At 34.9% G+C, this 20,856-nt stretch overlaps 2 protein-coding genes across 2 annotated transcripts; both read right to left on the bottom strand.

Annotated features, from left to right (window-relative positions):
• Nucleotides 1–720: 720 nt before the first annotated feature.
• On the bottom strand, nucleotides 721–10,626 carry LOC106779471. The gene is made up of 7 exons (XM_014667580.2): nucleotides 9,479–10,626; nucleotides 8,201–8,440; nucleotides 4,292–4,381; nucleotides 3,221–3,370; nucleotides 2,978–3,102; nucleotides 1,879–2,008; nucleotides 721–1,290 (listed from the first exon to the last, which is right to left on the bottom strand). Exons 1-7 carry the CDS (start codon nucleotides 10,049–10,051, stop codon nucleotides 1,165–1,167), a joined length of 1,434 nt encoding a protein of 477 aa, XP_014523066.1. The 5' UTR covers nucleotides 10,052–10,626; the 3' UTR covers nucleotides 721–1,164.
• A 1,539-nt stretch (nucleotides 10,627–12,165) lies between these two features.
• Nucleotides 12,166–14,822, bottom strand: LOC106779464 (protein TIC 20-IV, chloroplastic). Its single transcript, XM_022776582.1, has 4 exons — nucleotides 14,782–14,822; nucleotides 14,311–14,405; nucleotides 13,327–13,412; nucleotides 12,166–13,006 (listed from the first exon to the last, which is right to left on the bottom strand). The coding sequence occupies exons 2-4, from the start codon at nucleotides 14,385–14,387 to the stop codon at nucleotides 12,351–12,353; spliced, it is 819 nt and encodes a 272-aa protein (XP_022632303.1). The 5' UTR covers nucleotides 14,388–14,405; nucleotides 14,782–14,822; the 3' UTR covers nucleotides 12,166–12,350.
• Nucleotides 14,823–20,856: the final 6,034 nt, after the last annotated feature.

The raw sequence follows: 20,856 nt of genomic DNA, 5'->3' as shown, positions 1-20,856 counted from the left end.
TTTGCATCAAAATTATTAGGCTTGGACATGTCATAATTAAACATTAGTGTACGGTATAAAATCCTTCAGACGTTTGGTTAAGGATATGTTTAAATAAACCTTTCCTTAATTGTAAGAATAAAAAAGTAACTAATTTATTTAATAAAATAAAATTAACTTTGACAGAAATTCATGAAAAACTCTGAGGCTGAGTTTAACTTAGTAGGAAATTTTAACATATTTTAACTTTTCTTATTCTGTAAGTATTTAAAAAGAAAATCTTCTAAATGATCGAATCCAATCAAAACTTAAATACAAAAATAAACTATATTTTGACATTGAAATCAATTGTAATAATATTAGCTGAAATTCATTAAAAATGAAAACACAAATTCTTAAAAACCACGTAGTGATTGGTGTATTTAAAGTTAATCATCTTTAGCTGAATGGAAGAAACCCAGCTTTTCAGAACTCTAAACACCAAATTGAAAATTGAAACAGCCTACTACCCAAGTATCAATAATAATCTTCATCATGAAGAAATCAAAGCGTTTTTTCCTGTTCATATTACGGATGGTGCCTTCTTGTTTCCTAGGACTGGAGCTCTTCTGGTTTTTTACATGCTCCACTTCCAATGAAAGATGAATGGCGACCTGATTGAACCAGAATATGTTTGTTCTATATCGAGATTATTTAATTCAGCTTGAGTCCAATTTTGAAGAAATATGAATCAAACCAAAATAAAAGAGAAAAAAAGATCGGTTTGGATTGTAATTTTAACTTAGAACAAATCTAATCGACCTATGAATACCCTTAAGGAGAAGATTAAGTTCTTTTACAAAGGGAAAATCCTTCCCTAGTAAATAATATTAACAACCATTAGGATGTGAATATTAATACTAATCTAAGAAAAATTAACAACAAGGAATCCTACAATATTTGAATCAAACTTCTAGAAGTTAAAGCCTGCAAAATAGTTAGAAATTCAGTAGTAAGTACAAAGCTCCAAAATGACAAACTAATACACACTACCAACCAAGGCAGGACTTTCTATTCACATAAGACTGTAAGCTTTGTTGTTAGGATTTTCTTCTTCTGGATTTCCTGCAATTACTGTTCCAGGAATCAAACCTATGTACACTTCATGCAAAATATAAACAGATCGTACCAAACACTAGAACGCTATCAAAACTCAATGCCACTATTTATTTGAATGGAGAAGGAAGGGCGCCCAACGGTGGAGAGAGGTACATCAACTCTTAGAACGAGACCTGAGTTCCCCACATTTCCATTCCACTTTGATCTGCCAATCTGTACAACACAATATAAAAGAGAGTTGAACCATTTAGATTATGAAACAAAGCAAAGTCCTTTCACAGTGAACTTTAGAAATAATAGTCAACAATTAGTGCCAATAAAATTCTACAATTGTAATAAAGCATCAAATAATGATATATATTCGTGAACTGGTGTAGTGATTTTCAAGCCACTACTACGTTACACACTAAAAAAATTGCTTCCTATTTGCTTACTCACGCAAATATAGCAATGAGCAAGTACCTTTGATGCTCAGATACAAGAAGCTATTCAAATTTAAGATACCTTAAAAATTCATAAATTATTTAATACAGAAATATAATATTGATAAATAGACATAGATCCTTTCTTATGATGATCACAATTTACATAAAAGACAATTGTGAACGTAACAAAAGAATTTAGTTTTTGTCAATATCATAATCAATCTTGACTAACTATATCAATATTGACTCTACACATTTAGTAGCTTACAATTCAGAAACTTCAGAAGTATTACAAACATGTTTTCACAACATTAGGAAACATCTAAAATGAGTCCTGCATAATTCAGGAAGTGATGCTCATTCAGAAACAACTTACAGATACTGAAGCAAATGCAGAAGGGTAGGTCATGAAAGCACATCCACAAATTAGATTAAGTTTCTCTTTAACTGAATGAATGAGCTCTGCCCGCAACCCTGGATTGCTTCCCCCAAGAGTAGGACACAAACTGACCAAATAGCAATTATAAAAAAAATATCAGGGTGCATCAAAGAAATTGCAAATATAAGTTTCGAAGACAATAATGAAATGCACCAAAAGATTATATGCTTTGGAGACATTTACAAAATTAATGCATGCTTTAATTTGCAGAATTTGTATTTGCCAACAGCTTTTCTTAAAAGCTTAAGCTCTTCCAGTAAGATTTTGATTAAAAATAATTTTGAAAATAAAACAAACTAATCCAAAACACACTTAGTGATTATTAAAGAATAGAAATATAACAAAATGGGCTAAGGCCCACCAAGTATTGCATGACCCCATTGCACTAGATTAAAAACCAATTTTTCAAATGAATAAGGATATTATTCACCATAAGATCCTTTTTTTTAAATGTGTTCCTCGAAATATTTGAACTAAATGGTTTTGGATATAGAGGCAAAGTGGATACGAAAAAAAAGACAAAAAAAAAAAACACATTGGTAATCAGGGACTAGAAGTTATATTACACATCCAAATTTCTCAATTCTAGAGTAAATCTTACTATGGAATCGAGCATGACAGCTTACACAGTCCTTTGCTTCAAGAAACAGCCTTAAAACAGAGAAAGACAACTTCGAAAGCGCCTTATTTTCCTCACATGAATGCAACCATCAAACTACACTTCGTTTTGTTTATTTAGATACTGAACTATACTTTCAAAACTGTGGCATACTACATGAATACAACTTTTGAATTTCGTAGCAAAGAAACTTCATCCACAGTTGGAGGAAAATTTTTCATCTCGTTGGAGAAATTAATTCTAAAATGTCAAAGAAAGTAGACAAGCAAGCAATCATCACATCCACAGATAACTTCAACTACGTAAAACAGCACAATAATTTTCCAAAATAGGTAACATTAAGAAAGTGCCTTAACACCTATGATAACCACAGTGTACCATCGTCCCTTTCCCCCAACCTCAAATTTGACATCGTACCTGAATTGAACGGATGGTCTCACCATGAGACCAGATCGCTTCCAGGCCAAAGCTTGAGCAAGACCCAAAGAAAATGATTTGTCAGGCCATTGTACCATTGGTGTGATTCTTGTTCCCCACTTGTTCTAAAACAATTGAAGAGTAGCCAATATTAAATCCATGCACGAGAAAAATAGTTCAGGCTAAAATATTGTGAACCTCAAACATCATTTACTCAGAGTCTTCAATAACTTGAATTCTAACCTTGCATGAAAAGCTGAATCTCATCTCCCCAGGATATTGACCCTGAGCTTGAAGAAGACCTCCGCAAACAGGAAGGAAAGCACTGGTACTTAGACCCTCACCAGATACGTAGGTTAGTTGCCCATTAGGAAATTGAAGATCCACAAATGACTGATTGCAGAAAGAGGGAGAAAAATAATTAAGACAGGAAAGTTATTTCAGGGGGATAATACAGTAGACAAACATTAATCTTAGTTATATTTTACCTAAATGTCAAATTCAGTATTTCATCAGAATAATCAATAACAATTTCAGTGGCACTATAGCCGAAAGATTTTAAAAACAGTGGACATAATAGAGTGCTTTTCCTTGGTATAGTGGAATTACCATGAAATAAGCTTTAAAAACCAACTTTTGCCCCCTAAAAATTAGTTGAGTTACTTTGGGTAAAATTGTGATTTATCTCCCCATTTTCTAAAGTCTTCTTTTGCATCATAATAGAATTCAAAACCCTTCTTCCTTGACCGTTCCGAAGAATATACCTTCTTTTTGAGTCTTTTGACCATTCTTCCTACACATTTTACAACATTACTCTTTTACTTGTGCTCTGATCTCTCTTCTTCCGATAGACTTTCTAGTTCATATTACCAAAAGTCATATGTTCTTTACCAACTAATTTCACCATCTTTCATTTCTTTACCTCATTAGTGTGTACAATACAACTTATTTTGTATTATAATATTTAAAATAGCAGTCATCCCACTTTCTTATAAGGAGTTTTCAAAGTTGGTCACAACCGCTACTTATAACTAAGGTTTTAAATCCAATCGGAATCAATTAATTTGTAACCACCTTTGTACAGTACATCCATTGAACTAGTTTTGACATTTGAAAAATGATCCAGCATAAACAGTTTTAAACCCTAAAACCATACTTTAAAAACATTAAAGTGCCTAGTAATCTGCCTTTTGATGTTTAGCATAATTGGTGGTTCACTAATATTATAAATTGCATCATGGCACTGAATAAATAAATAAAAAATAGAACATAAACTTTTAAAAGGTATCACAACAGCATAATCTAACAACTTACACAAGCTACGGGATTCAGACAAAGCATGGACATTAATAACCACCTTCTGTGCTTTGACCACACTGCTGGACAAAGGGAATGCATTCCATTCTGACAACAAAAATAATGACCATGTAAGCTAACAAAAAGCTATATTTGGGTGACGAGCACCACATTTAGCATCCACAAGAAGTATAACAGAGATAATGGAGACCAAATAAGCAGCTCCTAAAAATAACTAAATAATTATACCGAGTCCAAGAGGGTAATTTCAACAAGAAAAATGAGACATACAAACTATATTATAAATTGCTACTGTCATTGATAGGTTCCTAATCGGGAACCTATGGAAAACACACTTCACCCACACAAAACACACACCCAAGAGTGTTGTATAACCTCTTTGTATTACTGAGCAATCAAGAATACAAGTATAGAGAGCTTAACCTCTCCCCAAAGAACTCCAAGAGTTCCCACACAATCAATAAGACTCAAAAACTGACTCTCCCAAAGCACCCCAACCCCTTTTATACAGACTTCTTCCTAACTATCAGTAGAGGCCTAACAATACCACCCTCCGAAACAACCTTGTCCCCAAGGTTGAAGTCCATGTTGAAGAGAAAGACCAAGCAACGAGTTCTCCTACATAGGTTCGAAAGAGAACCTTCCAAGGAACTTAGCCACGCAGCCACCATGGGGACCGAAGTTATTTTTGAGACAATTGTTGATGTACATGCAAATAACAGAAACAACAATATCAGCAACCCCAAACATAGGAACCAGCCATGATGTCCAATGCGTATCAGCTTCGCAGTGTAGTTTTTCCCCTGTTTTGTTGTTCTTGGTTCTCCAACCGCCAGTCTCAAGATCTCTTCTGGTCATGGTTTTTCTCCTCTCGGTGAAACCCACTTTCCAAGTCTCGAATTTTATTCCGTAATGTTGCTTAATATCAAGAGGTGGTAGTAAGCCTTGCATCTCTCGAAGTGGACGATAGTGCACTTGCAGCACCCCTTCCAAATTAATTTTCTGCCATCATGCCATTTATTGTACACATGTTTCTCCACTAAGTCTAAATCCCACAACAAAGTCCACATTTCAGAATCTGACAGGAGAGCTTTTGGCTCCACCAATTGTCTCGATAGTGCAGGGTCTCCTCTCACTTTCACCATTTTACCCGCCAGATAATAACTCATGGTCATTCCCCTCCGATTAATAATCGCTTCGTCCAACTTTGCCAACCATGCAATCTGTAATATAACATCATCTCCTCCCAACTCAAAAACGTACAGATCTTCCTCCACCACGGCTTCCCCCAGATTTATTCGTACCACTTCCCCTAGCTTTGCCAGCCAAGCTATTCCCAGGATAATATCTACTCCTCCAAACTCGAAGACGTAAAGATCGGTCACCACCGTAGCTTCCCCCATGTTGATGGGTACCCCCTCCCAACGCCCTCTTGACACCCTCCGACGTCCGTTCCCGAGACTCACCGCGTATGGCGTCGTGTTGGTCACCGGAAGTTCCATCTCCTCTCTCACCCGTCGACTCACAAACTTATGGCTGGCTCCACTATCGACGAGAATCACCACTCGCTTCTCTCCGATTCGCCCCGTGAGTTTCATGATCGTGGGCGACGTCCTCCCCTCCGCCGAGCACGACGACAGTTCCATGCACTTGCCCTCCTGAAATCCCTCTTTGATAACTGCGTCCTCCTCGCCTTCCGCCAACAAGAGCACTCGCAAACTTCTCTCGGAACAGTGGTGTCCTGGTGTGAAAGGGTCGCCGCACCGGAAACACCGACCCTTTTCCCGTCCTTTCAGAAATACAGGATAGGGCAAATTTCGAACCATTCATCCCCGATTACTCCTCCAGCGTTTCCGCCCCTGTTACCCGTCGCCGACAACGATGCTTCCCTCCGATTCGCCGAATTCCCATCCACTCCTCCCACACGATTTACGGTGGGTCGCTCCACTTCTCAGCAAATCACTATTGTTGTGGGTCGAGATCCTCCTCCGATCACCTTGACACCATTCCATCCTCCTCTAATCACCTTGACACCATTTTGTCCTCCTCCTCGCACTCGAATCATCGCATCCTCTACATCTTTCGCGACCCTAATCGCCCCCTCCACATCCTTAGGAGCTTGGATGCGCACTTGGCCCTTAATTTCTTCCTTCAATCCTGCCAAGAAAAATCCTAACGTCAACTCTTCCGTCAATCCTTGCGTCTGTCCTAGCAATATTTCGAAACTCTGGGTGAATTCCTCCACCGACCCTTCTTGACGTAAGGTTGCGAGTTGCACGTACACCGTGCCCCGAAATCCTCCTCCGAAACGATTGATCAACCCAGCCTTCAAACCTGACCAAGAACGATTCTTGGCTTTAGCCTCCCAGGCCCGGAACTAATACCCAGCGCTTCCCTCCATGCTCATGGATGCCCGGCGCACCTTTTCTTCCTCCATCACCCCCTGTAGTTCGAAAAGCTTCTGAGCTTGATTGATCCAATTCAATGGGTCGAGTCCATCGAAGACTGGTAATTCCGCTTGCTTCCTCCCACTGTATTGCCCCTCCTGATGTTCAACTTTTCTTCCGCCGTTGGCCCTCCTGTCCTCATTGGCAGATGCGTGGCTCCCATTTGAGTGTCCATCCTGGTTCCTGTTCCGTCCACCCAACATCTGCATAATTTTTTGTAAGTCTTGACGCATCGCAGCCGTTTCTTGTCGTATTTCTTGCATATTTCTTTTTCATTCTGCCATGCTCCTTTCGATGGTCCTCCTGTCCAAGGTATTGTCTCTTTCTTCCATCACGCTTATCCTCTCTTCGATTCTATTCTCCAAAGTCTTGCTCCGCCTTTAATTGGATCCGGCAGGTCGGACCAAATGATAGGTTCCTAATCGGGAACCTATGGAAAACACACTTCACCCACACAAAACACACACCCAAGAGTGTTGTATAACCTCTATGTATTACTGAGCAATCAAGAATACAAGTATAGAGAGCTTAACCTCTCTCCAAAGAACTCCAAGAGTTCCCGCACAATCAATAAGACTCAAAAACTGACTCTCCCAAAGCACCCCAACCCCTTTTATACAGACTTCTTCCTAACTACCAGTAGAGGCCTAACAGTCATAAAAGAGTATAAATTATTATAATGTTCAACAAGATGAATAGCCATACTAACATGGGGGCATCATTTCAGCATACTTTACAATAGCTGGCTTGGATAGGAAATCCAATTCAATGAGCAAATAGTGCTCAATGATTAAATGTATACGGTACAATGAAGGCCACATGCTAAAAAAAGGTTAGAAGTATCACTATCCAACACATATCTGATACCAATAACACATTCAATCCATCCCAATATGCATCCAAAAAATATTGGATTATGTTTATAGAAAATTACATGACATGGCCGTGCAATTCAGGGTACAATATCACACTGAATAGACACTTACCACGATTTTTGTTTTTAAATTGTTAATTTTTTTCTGCCTTAACCTTTCAATCTTCTACAGCTATTGATATGTTTACATATGAATGATCATTTATAATATTAATGATCATTTATTAATGTGAATATCAAATCTCTCTACAAATATCATGCAATCATATAAATGCTATTGCCTACAGTAACATATACTGCAGCTTGACTGTGTCATATCTTGATTTTCTTAAAATGATTTGTATGTATCCATCACACCCATATCGTATTATGTATCTGGCTTCTAAGTACACGAGATGTAGTAAGAAGACTTTTTATCAGGAAAGGATATGAAATATTTTTTTTCTATCTGAAGTCCAAGACAAACGCCCACATAGTTGCTTTCAATGATAAAACACAATGTCTATGGACATGCTTTATTCCCCTTCCTCATACATTTCCAATTTTGTAGCAAAGTCTAATCAGCCAAAAGAATGTTATCTTTACCTTTCTATCATAGCCATACCACAACAAGTGCTGCTTTGACAAATGGACGGGCAAGAGGAGTGTTGAATCACGGATAAAGAGAAGAGGTCCAAGCTGAACTAAGAAAAGAGATGAATTTTCATTTCCAGAAGTAGAACCACCATGTGATGCTTCTAGTCTCCACAAATCTCCCCTTGCAACTAAAGAACCTTCCACTTCTTGAGTTCTGCTATCATAAGTTGACGTAAAATTTATTATCCCCTGTAAAAGACAAAATATAACACGTCAATGAAATAGATAGAGTAAAACTTCAACAACGAAAAAAGAGAATTTAGTCATATAAAGTACAGATTCCAGAGCTTGCACATTTTTCACAAACATTTCAAAATAGATGTTGAAAATAAGAAATATTTCTGAACAATCAATCAAAATTTGAAAACTAGTAGGCAATATATTAAATTGTACCATGGAGGAATCAATATAAGTTTCTGCCCCAGAGATTACAACTTAACAACAAGGTCAATAATACAGTTGCTACGCTCAATTGCTAATGTGGTCTATGTCATAAACAAATAATTTACTCCAGTTAGTTTAAAATTACAAGTTTTATGCAGCACAAATCACAGGAAGAATTGAGGGCATTGAAGAGAAACAAAAATCCAGGTACAGATTTTACAAATGGTATAGAAACCATTTGATCAACTCTTGCATTTCCGTTATCTAACATATGACTTGTGCAACTACTCTAAGACCCAAGATGCCACTGCACATCTCGATTATGAATCGCAAAAAGAAGCAGAAGCAATGAACAGAAAATAACTCCAATGCAAATTCATGCACGTTAACAATTCTCTGCACCTCTGATAGGGGCTCAAGATTTCCCCACGAGTTTGGATTCTCATAAACAAAAACATAACAAAAAGACCACGGACAGAACCTCCTCAAAATGACATTTAACACCAAAATCTCACCATCAAAGACACAACCTAATCAGAATAACCACTAGATCTAAAACAAAAAAAAAAAATTAGAAATAAAAACTGTTTCTTCTGCTCATGAACACCAAAATTGCACAGTAAACTATAGCTAGAAACTACTTCAATAGCTCCTCTACAATCACAAATGCTCCCCTTCCATTGCAAAAACAACTGTTTGATCACACCATCAATAAAGAAGAAATTAAACAGCAATGGTTGATCACTTCCACATCCCAAAAAACAAACATATAGTCCATATCCAAAAATATTATGCAAATGAACAAAAAAATCAAACATATAGTCCAAAACCAAGGGTTTTTACCTGACGCCTGCCCAGAAGACCAATAGAGCCAATGTTAAACCCACCACCACCCTCTTCCTCAGCACTTCCACCGCTACCGCCACTAACACTCTCAGCAAACCCATGATTCTTCAACCTCTCGCTAAGCGACCCCAACCCCAAATCCTCCGGCACAGCAATCCCGACTCCTCCTCTCTGCCACCCCTTATCCCCACCCTCCACCCTCACCGAACTCTCCTCATGCTTGAAGGGCACTGGCACCGGCAACGACCGGAAAAACTGCTGAACCAGGCCATTCAAGCTGGCCCCAAAGTCCGCCCCAGCCTGCCCGATTCTGTTCCCGATGTCAAAAATCGCCGAGACGCCATTGATCCCGTACTCCTGAGTCGCCAAAGCGAAATCCCTCTTCCCGAAGCTCTGCGTTGGAAACTCCAGATCAAAGAGCTTCGATTGCGGAGGGTTCGGCCACACGAATTGCGGAGGATTCATATGCGTATGAATCAATCCACTGAAACCCTGGGCAAGCCGGTCAGCCAGGTCCTGCCCGTGACGCTGCACCTCTTCCCATGCCTCAAACGACCTTTCCACAGACATCTTCTTACTCAACAAAACTCAGTAACTTTCCATGATCTTTAGGGTTTGACTTACAATCAGAAATCTAATTTAAACAACAAGGACTCAACCGAATCAAGGCACGGATGACGGAATCTGGATCTAACTCTACTATATTTCAAAACAAAAGCAATAGAAGACAAAGAACAGATTCTTCTTCAACAAAACTAACAAACTTTTCCAAGTAGCGTAGGGTTTCCGTTTCGGTTTCGGTTTCACTTAAACTCGCAAATCTAATCGAGAGAAAACGAATCGACAAGCGAAGAGACTAACCTAAAAAAATAACAGGAATGAAATACACAAGAAGAAGAGAATGTTCGTAAAAGCTGAAAAACGAACGAATGAAAGCGATAAAGAATGAATTTGGAAGGGATGATGCGACGGCTGTGGTGGCGGTTGCGAAGTGAAGTAGTTGAAGGAAACGGTGAGAATGATAAATGGGGTGCGTGATGCGCACTGGGTTTGGTTTAGCGACACGTTGCTTACGATTGGCGTAGTGTAGTGGATGAGGAGGACCAAGATTTTTTTTTTTTTCTTTTCTTTTTGGAGTTGAATGAAGCACTAGTGATAAAAATTATAATGTCTCCAGAAAAAATGAACCCAAATGGCTCACCCAATGAGAACGCGTGAATGCTCGACACACCACAAAAACATTTTTTAAGATTTTTTTATTAGCATGGGTAGAAAATGTCATTTCACTTTAAAAAATAATTCTATTTTTTTAATATGAATTTTCCTAATTTGCAATTGGTTCTTGTCGATTCTGTTGGTCTTCGACACTGAGGGCAGTCTTGTTTGAGGCTATATTGTCTGATTTCTTAGTTATATGTACTGACTGAGATGAGTTTAGGTTATGGACATAGAAGAGCATATAAGACAATAAGACATTGATAACTTAATGGACATTTTTAAGGTTGATGTAATTTTTAGTTTTAATTTCCAACTTTGAATTTTACAACAAATGATGTTGAGTTACAATAGAGTTGAATTAGGTTTTACTTTTGTTTATAATAAAAGGCTTTAAAAAAACACAAATTTGGTTTTTTGACTACATTTTTATGTTGTCAATTTCATGTACTTTTTCAAATATAATCAATTTTATGTTTTAGCATAGTCTTTAATATTAAAATGACAAGCTGACTTTAGATTTTATGATTTTATTTTTACATCAACGTAACTCGTAAACCATTCTTATTATTATCTCTTCCACCACCATACAAAGTACAAGCGAAAAGCTATTTTTAAATTTTTCAAAACAAAGGAATCAAAATACAATAATAATAATAAAGGTCCTCCTTCAATTACAAACAAGGTCAATATATAAATATAAGTGAATATAAATTTTAATTTATAAATCAATGATAACTTTATAAATCAATTTTGTAAAAGTAAATTAGAGATAAACTAACTAAAATTATATGCAAATTTTACGTAGTTTTATACAGAGGAGTTGGTATTTTTTAAACATATATAATTAACATCTAAAAAAATGTTACAATGTACAGCTTTTTCTATTATACTACTTTTCTTAATACAGTTTACATTTTTTTCACAAAAATAATTTAAATATTAAACATTTTAAACGAATAGCTAAGGAAAGTTGTCTTTCATTTTATAGATTTAGGAAGAGTTGTGTATCCTCAATAATTTCTATCGTTTGGATTACTCTTTCCATTGTTTCTCTGAGAGACAATAAGGAATCTAATTCATGTTTATTAGGATAACACTTTTTTTTTTATTGTGAGCTTCCATATCCAAATAATAGGATATATACATTTTCTGCAGAATCTTGCAATACAATATAGTACTAGAATGTTTCTCCGAAAGTTTATATTCCAATGAAGAAGTCAATTTTAATTACTTCTTCGTTTAAGTAAAGTTTCGAATTGGTTATATGCAACTTTTCTCTCTTAGTGTACCACGCAGTCCTATTGATAAGCATTTTATCCCTGTAGTGGTATTAGATCAAATTTGCAATATTGATAGTTTCATACTACGAGAAGGAAGCATATCACACATTGAATAAGAAAATATCTTTTGTTATTTGAACGCTTAGTTTGTTTAAATAAGAAAATGAAATATAACGGAGAAGAACCTAGAAACAATCAATAACCCCAAACATAAGATAAAGATAACAAAAACAACCTACTGGAATCTTCAAAAAGAATCATGGTATATTTTTCTGTATAAGGTTAAAAAATTGGTCAAATACAAACAATAGAGACAATCCTCCATTGACCTAGAAAACCACTAGTAAAGTACATATGCTCTTGACCATATCCTAAAAAGGCCGTTGAAATCCTCCTAAACTGAATAAAGAATGAAGGAATGCTGATTCACTAAGTACAGGGAAACTCACAAATGTACCCAGAAGCGCGCACCTTATGCACCTTATCATTACAAAAATATATGCCAGCGCCACGCCAGCCCAGTAATACGTTCCCAATGTTCCCTTGAAGTGTATAAGTGGCATGAAATTGCTTGAAATCCACACTATCTGCAGAGCAAGTTCCAGCAACATTCCCATCATTACATGGAATCTGAAGATAAGGGGCAAATCCTTGTTTTTTACCACCCATACAATAGCCACATAGCAATATAACATAGGGAACCAGTTTGGTAATCGGTTGACAGCTCCTGGGATATAAAAAATCAAACTGTGAAACAATGGAAATTTTTCAAGGATAGGTTCTAGATAAATCCCAGCTGCAGATATCTGCAATGCTACCAGATAGGGAACACAGGATAAAGCCCTCCACCACCATTCTGGTTTCTCAGCATTTGCTGGGATTCGGAAACCAGAAGAATGATATATAAATGCTTGTCCACGGATAGTAGAATTGCGTCTTTGAGACCTAGGAAATCTGAGTGAGAGGCGAGCTTCTCTAGCGGTAAATAGTGGTGACGAAACTGCAGTGAGTTGGATAGTTGATTTTCCTGATATAAAGAATTTGGAGATTAAACAAATAGAAACAATTTTTAAGCACTCGAACTAAACAATATATGCAATTTCAAAACGGGATAGCATTTAGATGCCATGGTGAATAAATGTCTCAACGTTGAAATGAACCAAATGTAACGAGGAGATTAATCAAATCAACATACAAGTTTCAAATATCTTCTCATTTCATTATTCCAATAGAAAATATTTTTGATAGAGATCTTCTTTTATTAAAATCAATTTAATGAAGAAATTTAAATATTAAAATCAGATAGAAAATCCTTAAAAGATACTGGAGAGCATGATGCTGACTTACCAAGTGCATTTCCTGCAAAAGCTGTGATGGCATAATTCTTTTTCCTGTTGATTATAGAGCATCTTTTTGGAATCAAATCTTTATTCCTAGTTTAAAGCCAATTTAAAGAAAATGAGTATCAAATTCAAATAGAGAAGCATGAGAGACGATGATTTAAAAACACCAACTCATAAGTTTTATAGCCCACATACACAAGTATTACATTGACAAAAGCCTCTCTAACATGCCACAATTACGACAAAAAGGCTTAAAAATGTGCCCTAATTCTCAAAAGTCTAATTGCAACCAGGTCCTTTTTGTGTATAAGCTAACTGGGATTTAACCTAATGAGCGCACTTCGCAGTTCAAGATTTATTGCAAATTAGCACACCTACCAAATCAAATGACATTCCAGTCAAGTCCCAACAGGCAGAAACTTGAACCATCATTTACTTATTTAAATTAAAAACTGCAAACAATGACCCACCCTACTACATGTGTCAAGGCCTATGCTCTAACCAAATGGTTAAGGGGACCTCAAAAAATCACGGACAGTGAAAAACCACCACCATAATGCAAGAACTAATAACCATGATCTCAATTTAATGCTAGAAGTTACAACCCTCAGTATTTATGACAACAAGATTCAACATCATAAAAAACAAGAGGATTGATCAATCGCCAAATTCAATTATTTGTCCAGGTGAAAAACTCCAGTGGCACATCGCTTACTTAAGAAAGATAATACATAATTCGTCATACTATTGCCGTTTAGGTCATCTGAAATTACAAACTTGGGTTTCCCACAAAAGAAGTTATACAAAATAATGAAAACAAGACAAGAAAAGGATTCTTGAACTCATTGTGAGTGCAAATTCATATAAATCAAAGGCTTACCATATGACATAGTAAACATTCAACAACAACAAATACACAACAACAGCAAATTATAAGATTAGAATAAATGAAAATTAGAAAATTTTAAGCTGTGGGAAAAGTAAATACCTTGTTAAACAGAGAGAAGCAGAAGAGGGAGGAACGAGGAGAACAGAAGGATGGGCTATTGCCAATTGAGTTGTCATCTTCTCTCTTCTTTGACACTATCACACGTCAGAGAACAACATTATAAACACAAATTGATGTAAGTTTGCATTATGATAAAAAAAAAAAAAAAATCAATGATTTATCACCTAAATTTCATTCAATCCCCTTCTCAAGCATTTCATCGAACTCCTTGCATGCGTTAGAAATTCAAGATAACAGACAAACTAAACTAATTCATTTCAATTGGAAACTAGCAGGTTTTTTGTTGTTCAAATAAGATGGCAGAGTCACACAATGGAGACCGATGAATTGGAAAGGAACACTATCTTTAGAAAATAACTTTTTAATAATAGTTAATTAACATTATTGCAAGAGGCCAAGAAAAAAAAAAAAAAAACTTACAACAGAAGAGAGAGAAAGAGCAACACATACACACAGAGGTTGAAATGGGAGAGGGAAATGAAAGTAAAGAATGTGTTTTCATTGAAATTGATTAGAGAAGGCGCACTTATATATAGTAGTTCCTTACACCGCCTTACTATTTAACAGCCCCAACATTGTCCATATGTTTATATTAATTAATTTTAATTTAATAATATTAACTCTAATCCTCAACAAGAACAACAATTTTCATAACTCATGCATAGTTGTTCAATTAATTTAATAAATTTAATAGGGATACAAAGATAAACTCAGTATCTCATCAAAATTTCTCCTAATTTATGTTTTACATATCTTTCAAGTTTAATCATAATTAAAGGATAAATATATAATAATCATAAACCAAATTAAACATTTAATTATGATTCATTTAGAAAAGTTAATAATGATAGTTTCTCATATCTAAGAATTTAACTAATCATACACAGCTTCAACAATCATTAATCTACACGTGAAGCTCAAATTTACGTAAAACTCTAATCACCAAACTCAAGGTCCTGTTACGATCTTAGACTATAGCATAGATTAATCTTTGCCGATCAAAACACACATACGAGTTCATATCCCTATACATATAAATCACCCACATCTAAACAACAAAATGAAAAAAAAAAAAGTTATTCTTAACAAAAATTTGATTGATAGTTGTTATCCTCACTACTTTTTTTTTTATTGACTATGAATGTAAAATATCTCAAAAATTTAAGAAGAAAAATGTTTTAGAAAGATGATAATTTCTATAAGAGGAAATTTGAATAATAATTTTTGTATTTATAAACTTTTCAACTTAAATAACAAAATATTAAAAAAATCATTTTAATCATATTACTTTTTAAGCAAAAATAACTTGGTTTTTTCAAGTATAAAATAACATATTTATTGGACCATCTAATTTCTACTATCACATACGAGATGTGTGAAAGAGGTGTATTGAAAGTCTCACGTTAACTAAAGATAAGACCAGCGAAATACAAATCTCATCTTATAAGTCGATTTTATGATATTGAATAAGACTTAAACTCACTTTCTAATAATATTTAAATTTATTCTAGTAAACAAAAGTTAATAACTTAGAGAAGTACACCATAAACTGACATAGTTCACAATCGTTATCACCTAATCCAAGCTTTCTAGAACCCTTCACAATTTCATGCATGTCATTAAATACTTTAAAAGAAATGGTAATTCAAAATACATTACAAAAATTCTTGAATTTATTAACAAAATTTTTTATAAAAAATAATTATCAGTAAACACTTTTATTGACACATTTTATCGATAGATTTTAAAATTTTAATTAACAATAAATTTTATTTATAGAAATATTTGTTAGTAATATATATTTCATTTATTGACGAAAAAAATTTGTTGACAAATTTATTAATAATACACATTTTATTTATTGACAAAATTATTTTCTAATAAATTTATTAACAATATATATTTTATTTATCGATGAATTTTTCTGTCATTGATAATTAAAATTTTAAATTCCTTAATTCATTTAAATTCTATTAGTGAAAATTTTAATTATAAGAAAACATTTATCCTAAATGTGTATAGTATAATATGTTCTCACCAATAATTATTGACATTTTATTATCTTTTTAATTTTTTTATTAATTAATTATTTTATTTAAATTCTATTGATTTTATTTTTATTATAGTAAAAAATAATTTTGATCATTTATAATTTATTACGCTTTTAAATTTTGTGATAATTAATTAATTAATTAATTTAGATTTTATTGGTAAAACTAATTTTCATTATAAATAAAAAATTATTTCAAATTTTATTTTTATGATAGTATAATTTTTTTTCCTCATTAATTATTTATAATTTATTACACTTTTAATTTTTATCCTATCTATTGGAGGTATTTTAGTACCTGCTTCTAATATTATACTATTTCACACGCAGACACTCATTACCTGCAAAAATAATAATAATAATTTAATTTATATTTTTTAAAATTAAATTTTCTTTTTATTACTCTTAAAAAAAGGAAAGCTTTTCAATTAAAAATCACGTAACCCTAATTAAAAATCTCAATTGTCCAATTGTTAATCTTTTTGTTTATGATAAAAAAAGGGAGAGAAGAATCATCAACTCACAATGCAATTAATGCTAACTTGTTTCATTGTTTGTGAGTTTGTATTTTATTCAGATAAAACAAAGTTTCTTTTAAACAAATGATTTTTTATCATCATAAAAAAGGGAGAGATTGTTTCCAATGAGGAACATTGATATTTTAAAGATAAATGATTTTGACGATGATGCAAGAGATGAACTCGAAGAATCAAATTGTAATTTATTTAAAAGCACTTTTGTAGATTGCAAATGTATTAGGAATAACTTTGAACATGTGAAATCGTAGAAAAACTTCTGTCTTTAGGATATTCACGGATATAATCGGTTATTTGGTGTAATAATCGATTATCACGAGCATTCTTGAAAAACCATTTCTCTCTGGAATAATTAATTATTGCTTGAAATAATCGATTATCTTGGTCTTGATAAGAACTGCCCAAATCTCTGGAATAACCGATTATTCCTCAGGATAATTGATTATTACTCTTTTGAAAACCCTGTAACGGACTTGAATAATCGATTATTGCTTACAATAATTTATTATCACTAGCAGTTGTAATGTGTCTTTTTAATTTCAGACCAGTAGGCTATATATAGTGGTCTCAAACCCTTAGAGCAAATATTTGAGCTTTTTGAGAACACAGTGTGATATAAGGAAGTTCCAAAAAGCTAGTTCATTGCCTTGTCAAGTCTTTGAATAGGAGAAGCTCACGCTTTGTGTTTCAAAGGTCGAAGAGGTTCTCTTCAAGTTGGCAAAGCTGTTTTTTTCCGGTTCGTTGGTTGAAGGAAGATTTTTGTTGCACTGTTCCAGTTCGTGTGTCGAAGGAAAGTGTTGGTTGCTCGCTTCTGATTCATTTGTTGAAGGAAGCTCCCTTCCGCTTCGTTTGTCAAAGGAATGCTTTATCTTTCTATTTACATTTATTATTCTTAAACTTGTAAAACTAATTTTAGTGAAATCGTTAATCACTTTTTATAGTGATTAACAAATGGACATAGAATATTTTGATTTGAACCAGTATAAAAATTCTTTGTGTGAATTTTTCTACTCCCTACACTCTTTATATTTTCTGCACATCAACCGTTTGATAAAACGCTTGTGAGAAAATTAAAGGAATAATTTTTTTTTAAAATTGATTGAACAACCACTTTGCTTTTAACAATCCGTATCGTACTCTGAGTTTTTATTTCTGTTGCGCAAAATCGGTACTGATTGTTGTTCCAACACGAGTCACCTCAACCCAGGGCAGAAAGAGTAATAAAAAGCTCCTCAGTCTCGGCGCTAGGTGATTCTATAAAACAAATCCACATCGATCAACCACTCGGTGATTCCATAGTCGAGTCACCTCAACCCAGGGTGGAAGGAGTGATAAAAATCTCCTTTATCTCGGTGTTTGGTGATTTGATAAAACGAATCTACCTTGACCAATCCTGCTCGATGATTCTATAAAACGAATCCACCTCGCCTAACCACTTGGTGATTCCATAGACGAGTCACCTCAACCCAAGGCAGAAGGAGTGATAAAATGCTCCTTGGTCTCGGTGCTCGGTGATTCTATAAAACAAATCTACCTCGATGAGTCGCTCGGTGATTCTATAAAACGAATCCACCTCACCTAACCGCTCGGTGATTCCATAGACGAGCCACCTCAACCCAGGGCGGAAGGAGTGATAATAAGCTCCCCGGTCTCGATGCTCGGTGATTTGATAAAATGAATCTACCTTGACCAACCGATTGATGATTCTATAAAACGAATCCACCTTGCCCAACCGCTCAATGATTCCATAAATGAGTCACCTCAACCCAGGGCGGAAGGAGTGATAAAAAGCTCCTCCATCTCGGTGCTCAGCGATTCTATAAAATGAATCTACCTCGATCAACCGCTCAATGATTCTATAAAACGAATCCACCTCGCACAACTACTCGGTGATTCCATAGATGAGTCACCTCAACCCAGGGCGGAAGTAGTGATTAAAAGCTCTCTTCGTAAATAGCCTTCATCTCTTCGATTTTAAGGTCTTATTTTTTCACTTTCTTGAGCAAAGCATACCTTTCCCTTCTAACGAACGGCTGCAGCAATAATCACAATTTTTTTTTTATTTACTGTAGGAGCTGCACGGTCCGAGGTTAATTGAGCCCTCATACGTACACGTATTATAAGTCCTATAGTTAACCTTGGCTTAAGCCGAATCGTTAACTCGGACATGGGAGGCATATGTATGGTATAGGGCACATACCAAACGATTAGCATCCAGGACCATTCGGTCAATGCCTTTATGTTAACAACTAACCAAGTTAATATTGGGCCAGGTACTAAATCATTGTTATTGGGCCAACAACTTGGACAAATAAGCAGTTCATAAATTAAAAAACAAACGACTAAAGATATTGATTTAAGATATTGTTACTGATTGAAGTTGTTTATGAATAACAAACCATATTCAAAAGTAAGTTCGTTTTGCTGAACCTATGCCAATTTAAGGTCCATGAAATAACTTATAAGTACAAGGCTAAGCCGCAAAGGTAGATAGGTTTTGCTAAATACTAGTACTCAATGGTGAGAAAGGGTTCATGTAGTCACACCTAACTTGAGCGTCGAAGTGTCGAAAGTTAAGCACACTAGAAAGGGTTCAATTAATTAAATAAATGGCAGAGCCAACAGCCTCACCCCATAAATGAGATGGGACACTACCATCTATCAAAGGTGATCTTGTCACCTCTAATATATGTCTATTTTTTCTCTCAACCACTCCACTTTGTTGTGGTGAATAAGGACCTGTAGTTTGATGCAAGATGCCTTTAGAGTTCATGAACTCTATTAATTCAGTCTTAAAATATTCCCCTCCATTGTCTGATCAAATAACCTTAATAGATGTGTTAAATTGTCTAACGATCAAATGATAGAAGGAACGAACCACATCACACACATCACTTTTATGTTTAAGCATATATACCCAGGTTACCCGAGTACAATCATCAACAAAACCGATAAACCATTTTTTTCCATTATGTGTAAATTGTGGGGTAGGACCCCAAACATTTGTGTGAATTAACGAAAAAAGAAAATCAGTTTTGTTATTGCTTAAAGGAAACACAACACGATGATTTTTTTGCCATAACACAAGTTTAACAAAAAAAAAAATCAGAAATATTGCATTTATGAAATAGTGATGGAAATAATTTTTTAAAATAACCAAAAAAGGGATATCTAAATTGTCTATGCCATAACCAAATTTCCTTTTTGTTTTTATCTTGTATGTGATCATTCGCAAGACAAGTCAATCCTCTTTTATGGGTTTGTTGTGAGACATTTTCAAGATAATACAATCCTTCACTCTCTCTACCACTGGCAATCTTCTCCTTGGAATGTATGTTCTGAAAAAAGATAATGGATTGGGTAAAACAAGGCAACACAAGAATGTAATTTGGTTAACTTGCTGACGGAGATAATATTACAGTTTAATGTAGGAACAAATAAAACATTAAGAATCGATAAGGAGGGTGAGAAGGATACAGTACCGATACCTTCAATAGGAGATGAGACCTCATTGGCATTAATAATAACGATTTTAGAACAATTAAAGAAAAAATTAGTAAATATATGAGAATCACAAGTCTTATGATCAGTAGCACCTGAATCAATTATCCAATTACTACTTAGTAACAACATAAAGATTAAGGACAGAGTTAGATATACCTGACTTGGTCACAAAACCGACAACAAGATTCCTATATATATTGTAGAGGATATCAGTGTTTGACTCTTAATACCATATTAGAATGTGTGTTTTAACCTAACTCAACCCCAAAAAACCGACTTGTAAGGTGAGGTTTGCATCTCACTTATATATTATAATATGGCCTTATCTCTAGTCGATGTGGGACTTCCAACACACTCCCTTCATGCCGAGGTGTAGACATCTAGTGCGTGATAGTAGAAATTGGGTGGTCCAATAGCGGCTCGACAACGGGTGGA

Source organism: Vigna radiata, unplaced genomic scaffold, assembly GCF_000741045.1.
Source record: "Vigna radiata var. radiata cultivar VC1973A unplaced genomic scaffold, Vradiata_ver6 scaffold_283, whole genome shotgun sequence".
Classification (NCBI taxonomy): Eukaryota; Viridiplantae; Streptophyta; class Magnoliopsida; order Fabales; family Fabaceae; genus Vigna; species Vigna radiata.
The sequence above is the reverse complement of the archived record's forward strand: the minus strand, read 5'-3'. Positions and strand labels throughout refer to the sequence as shown.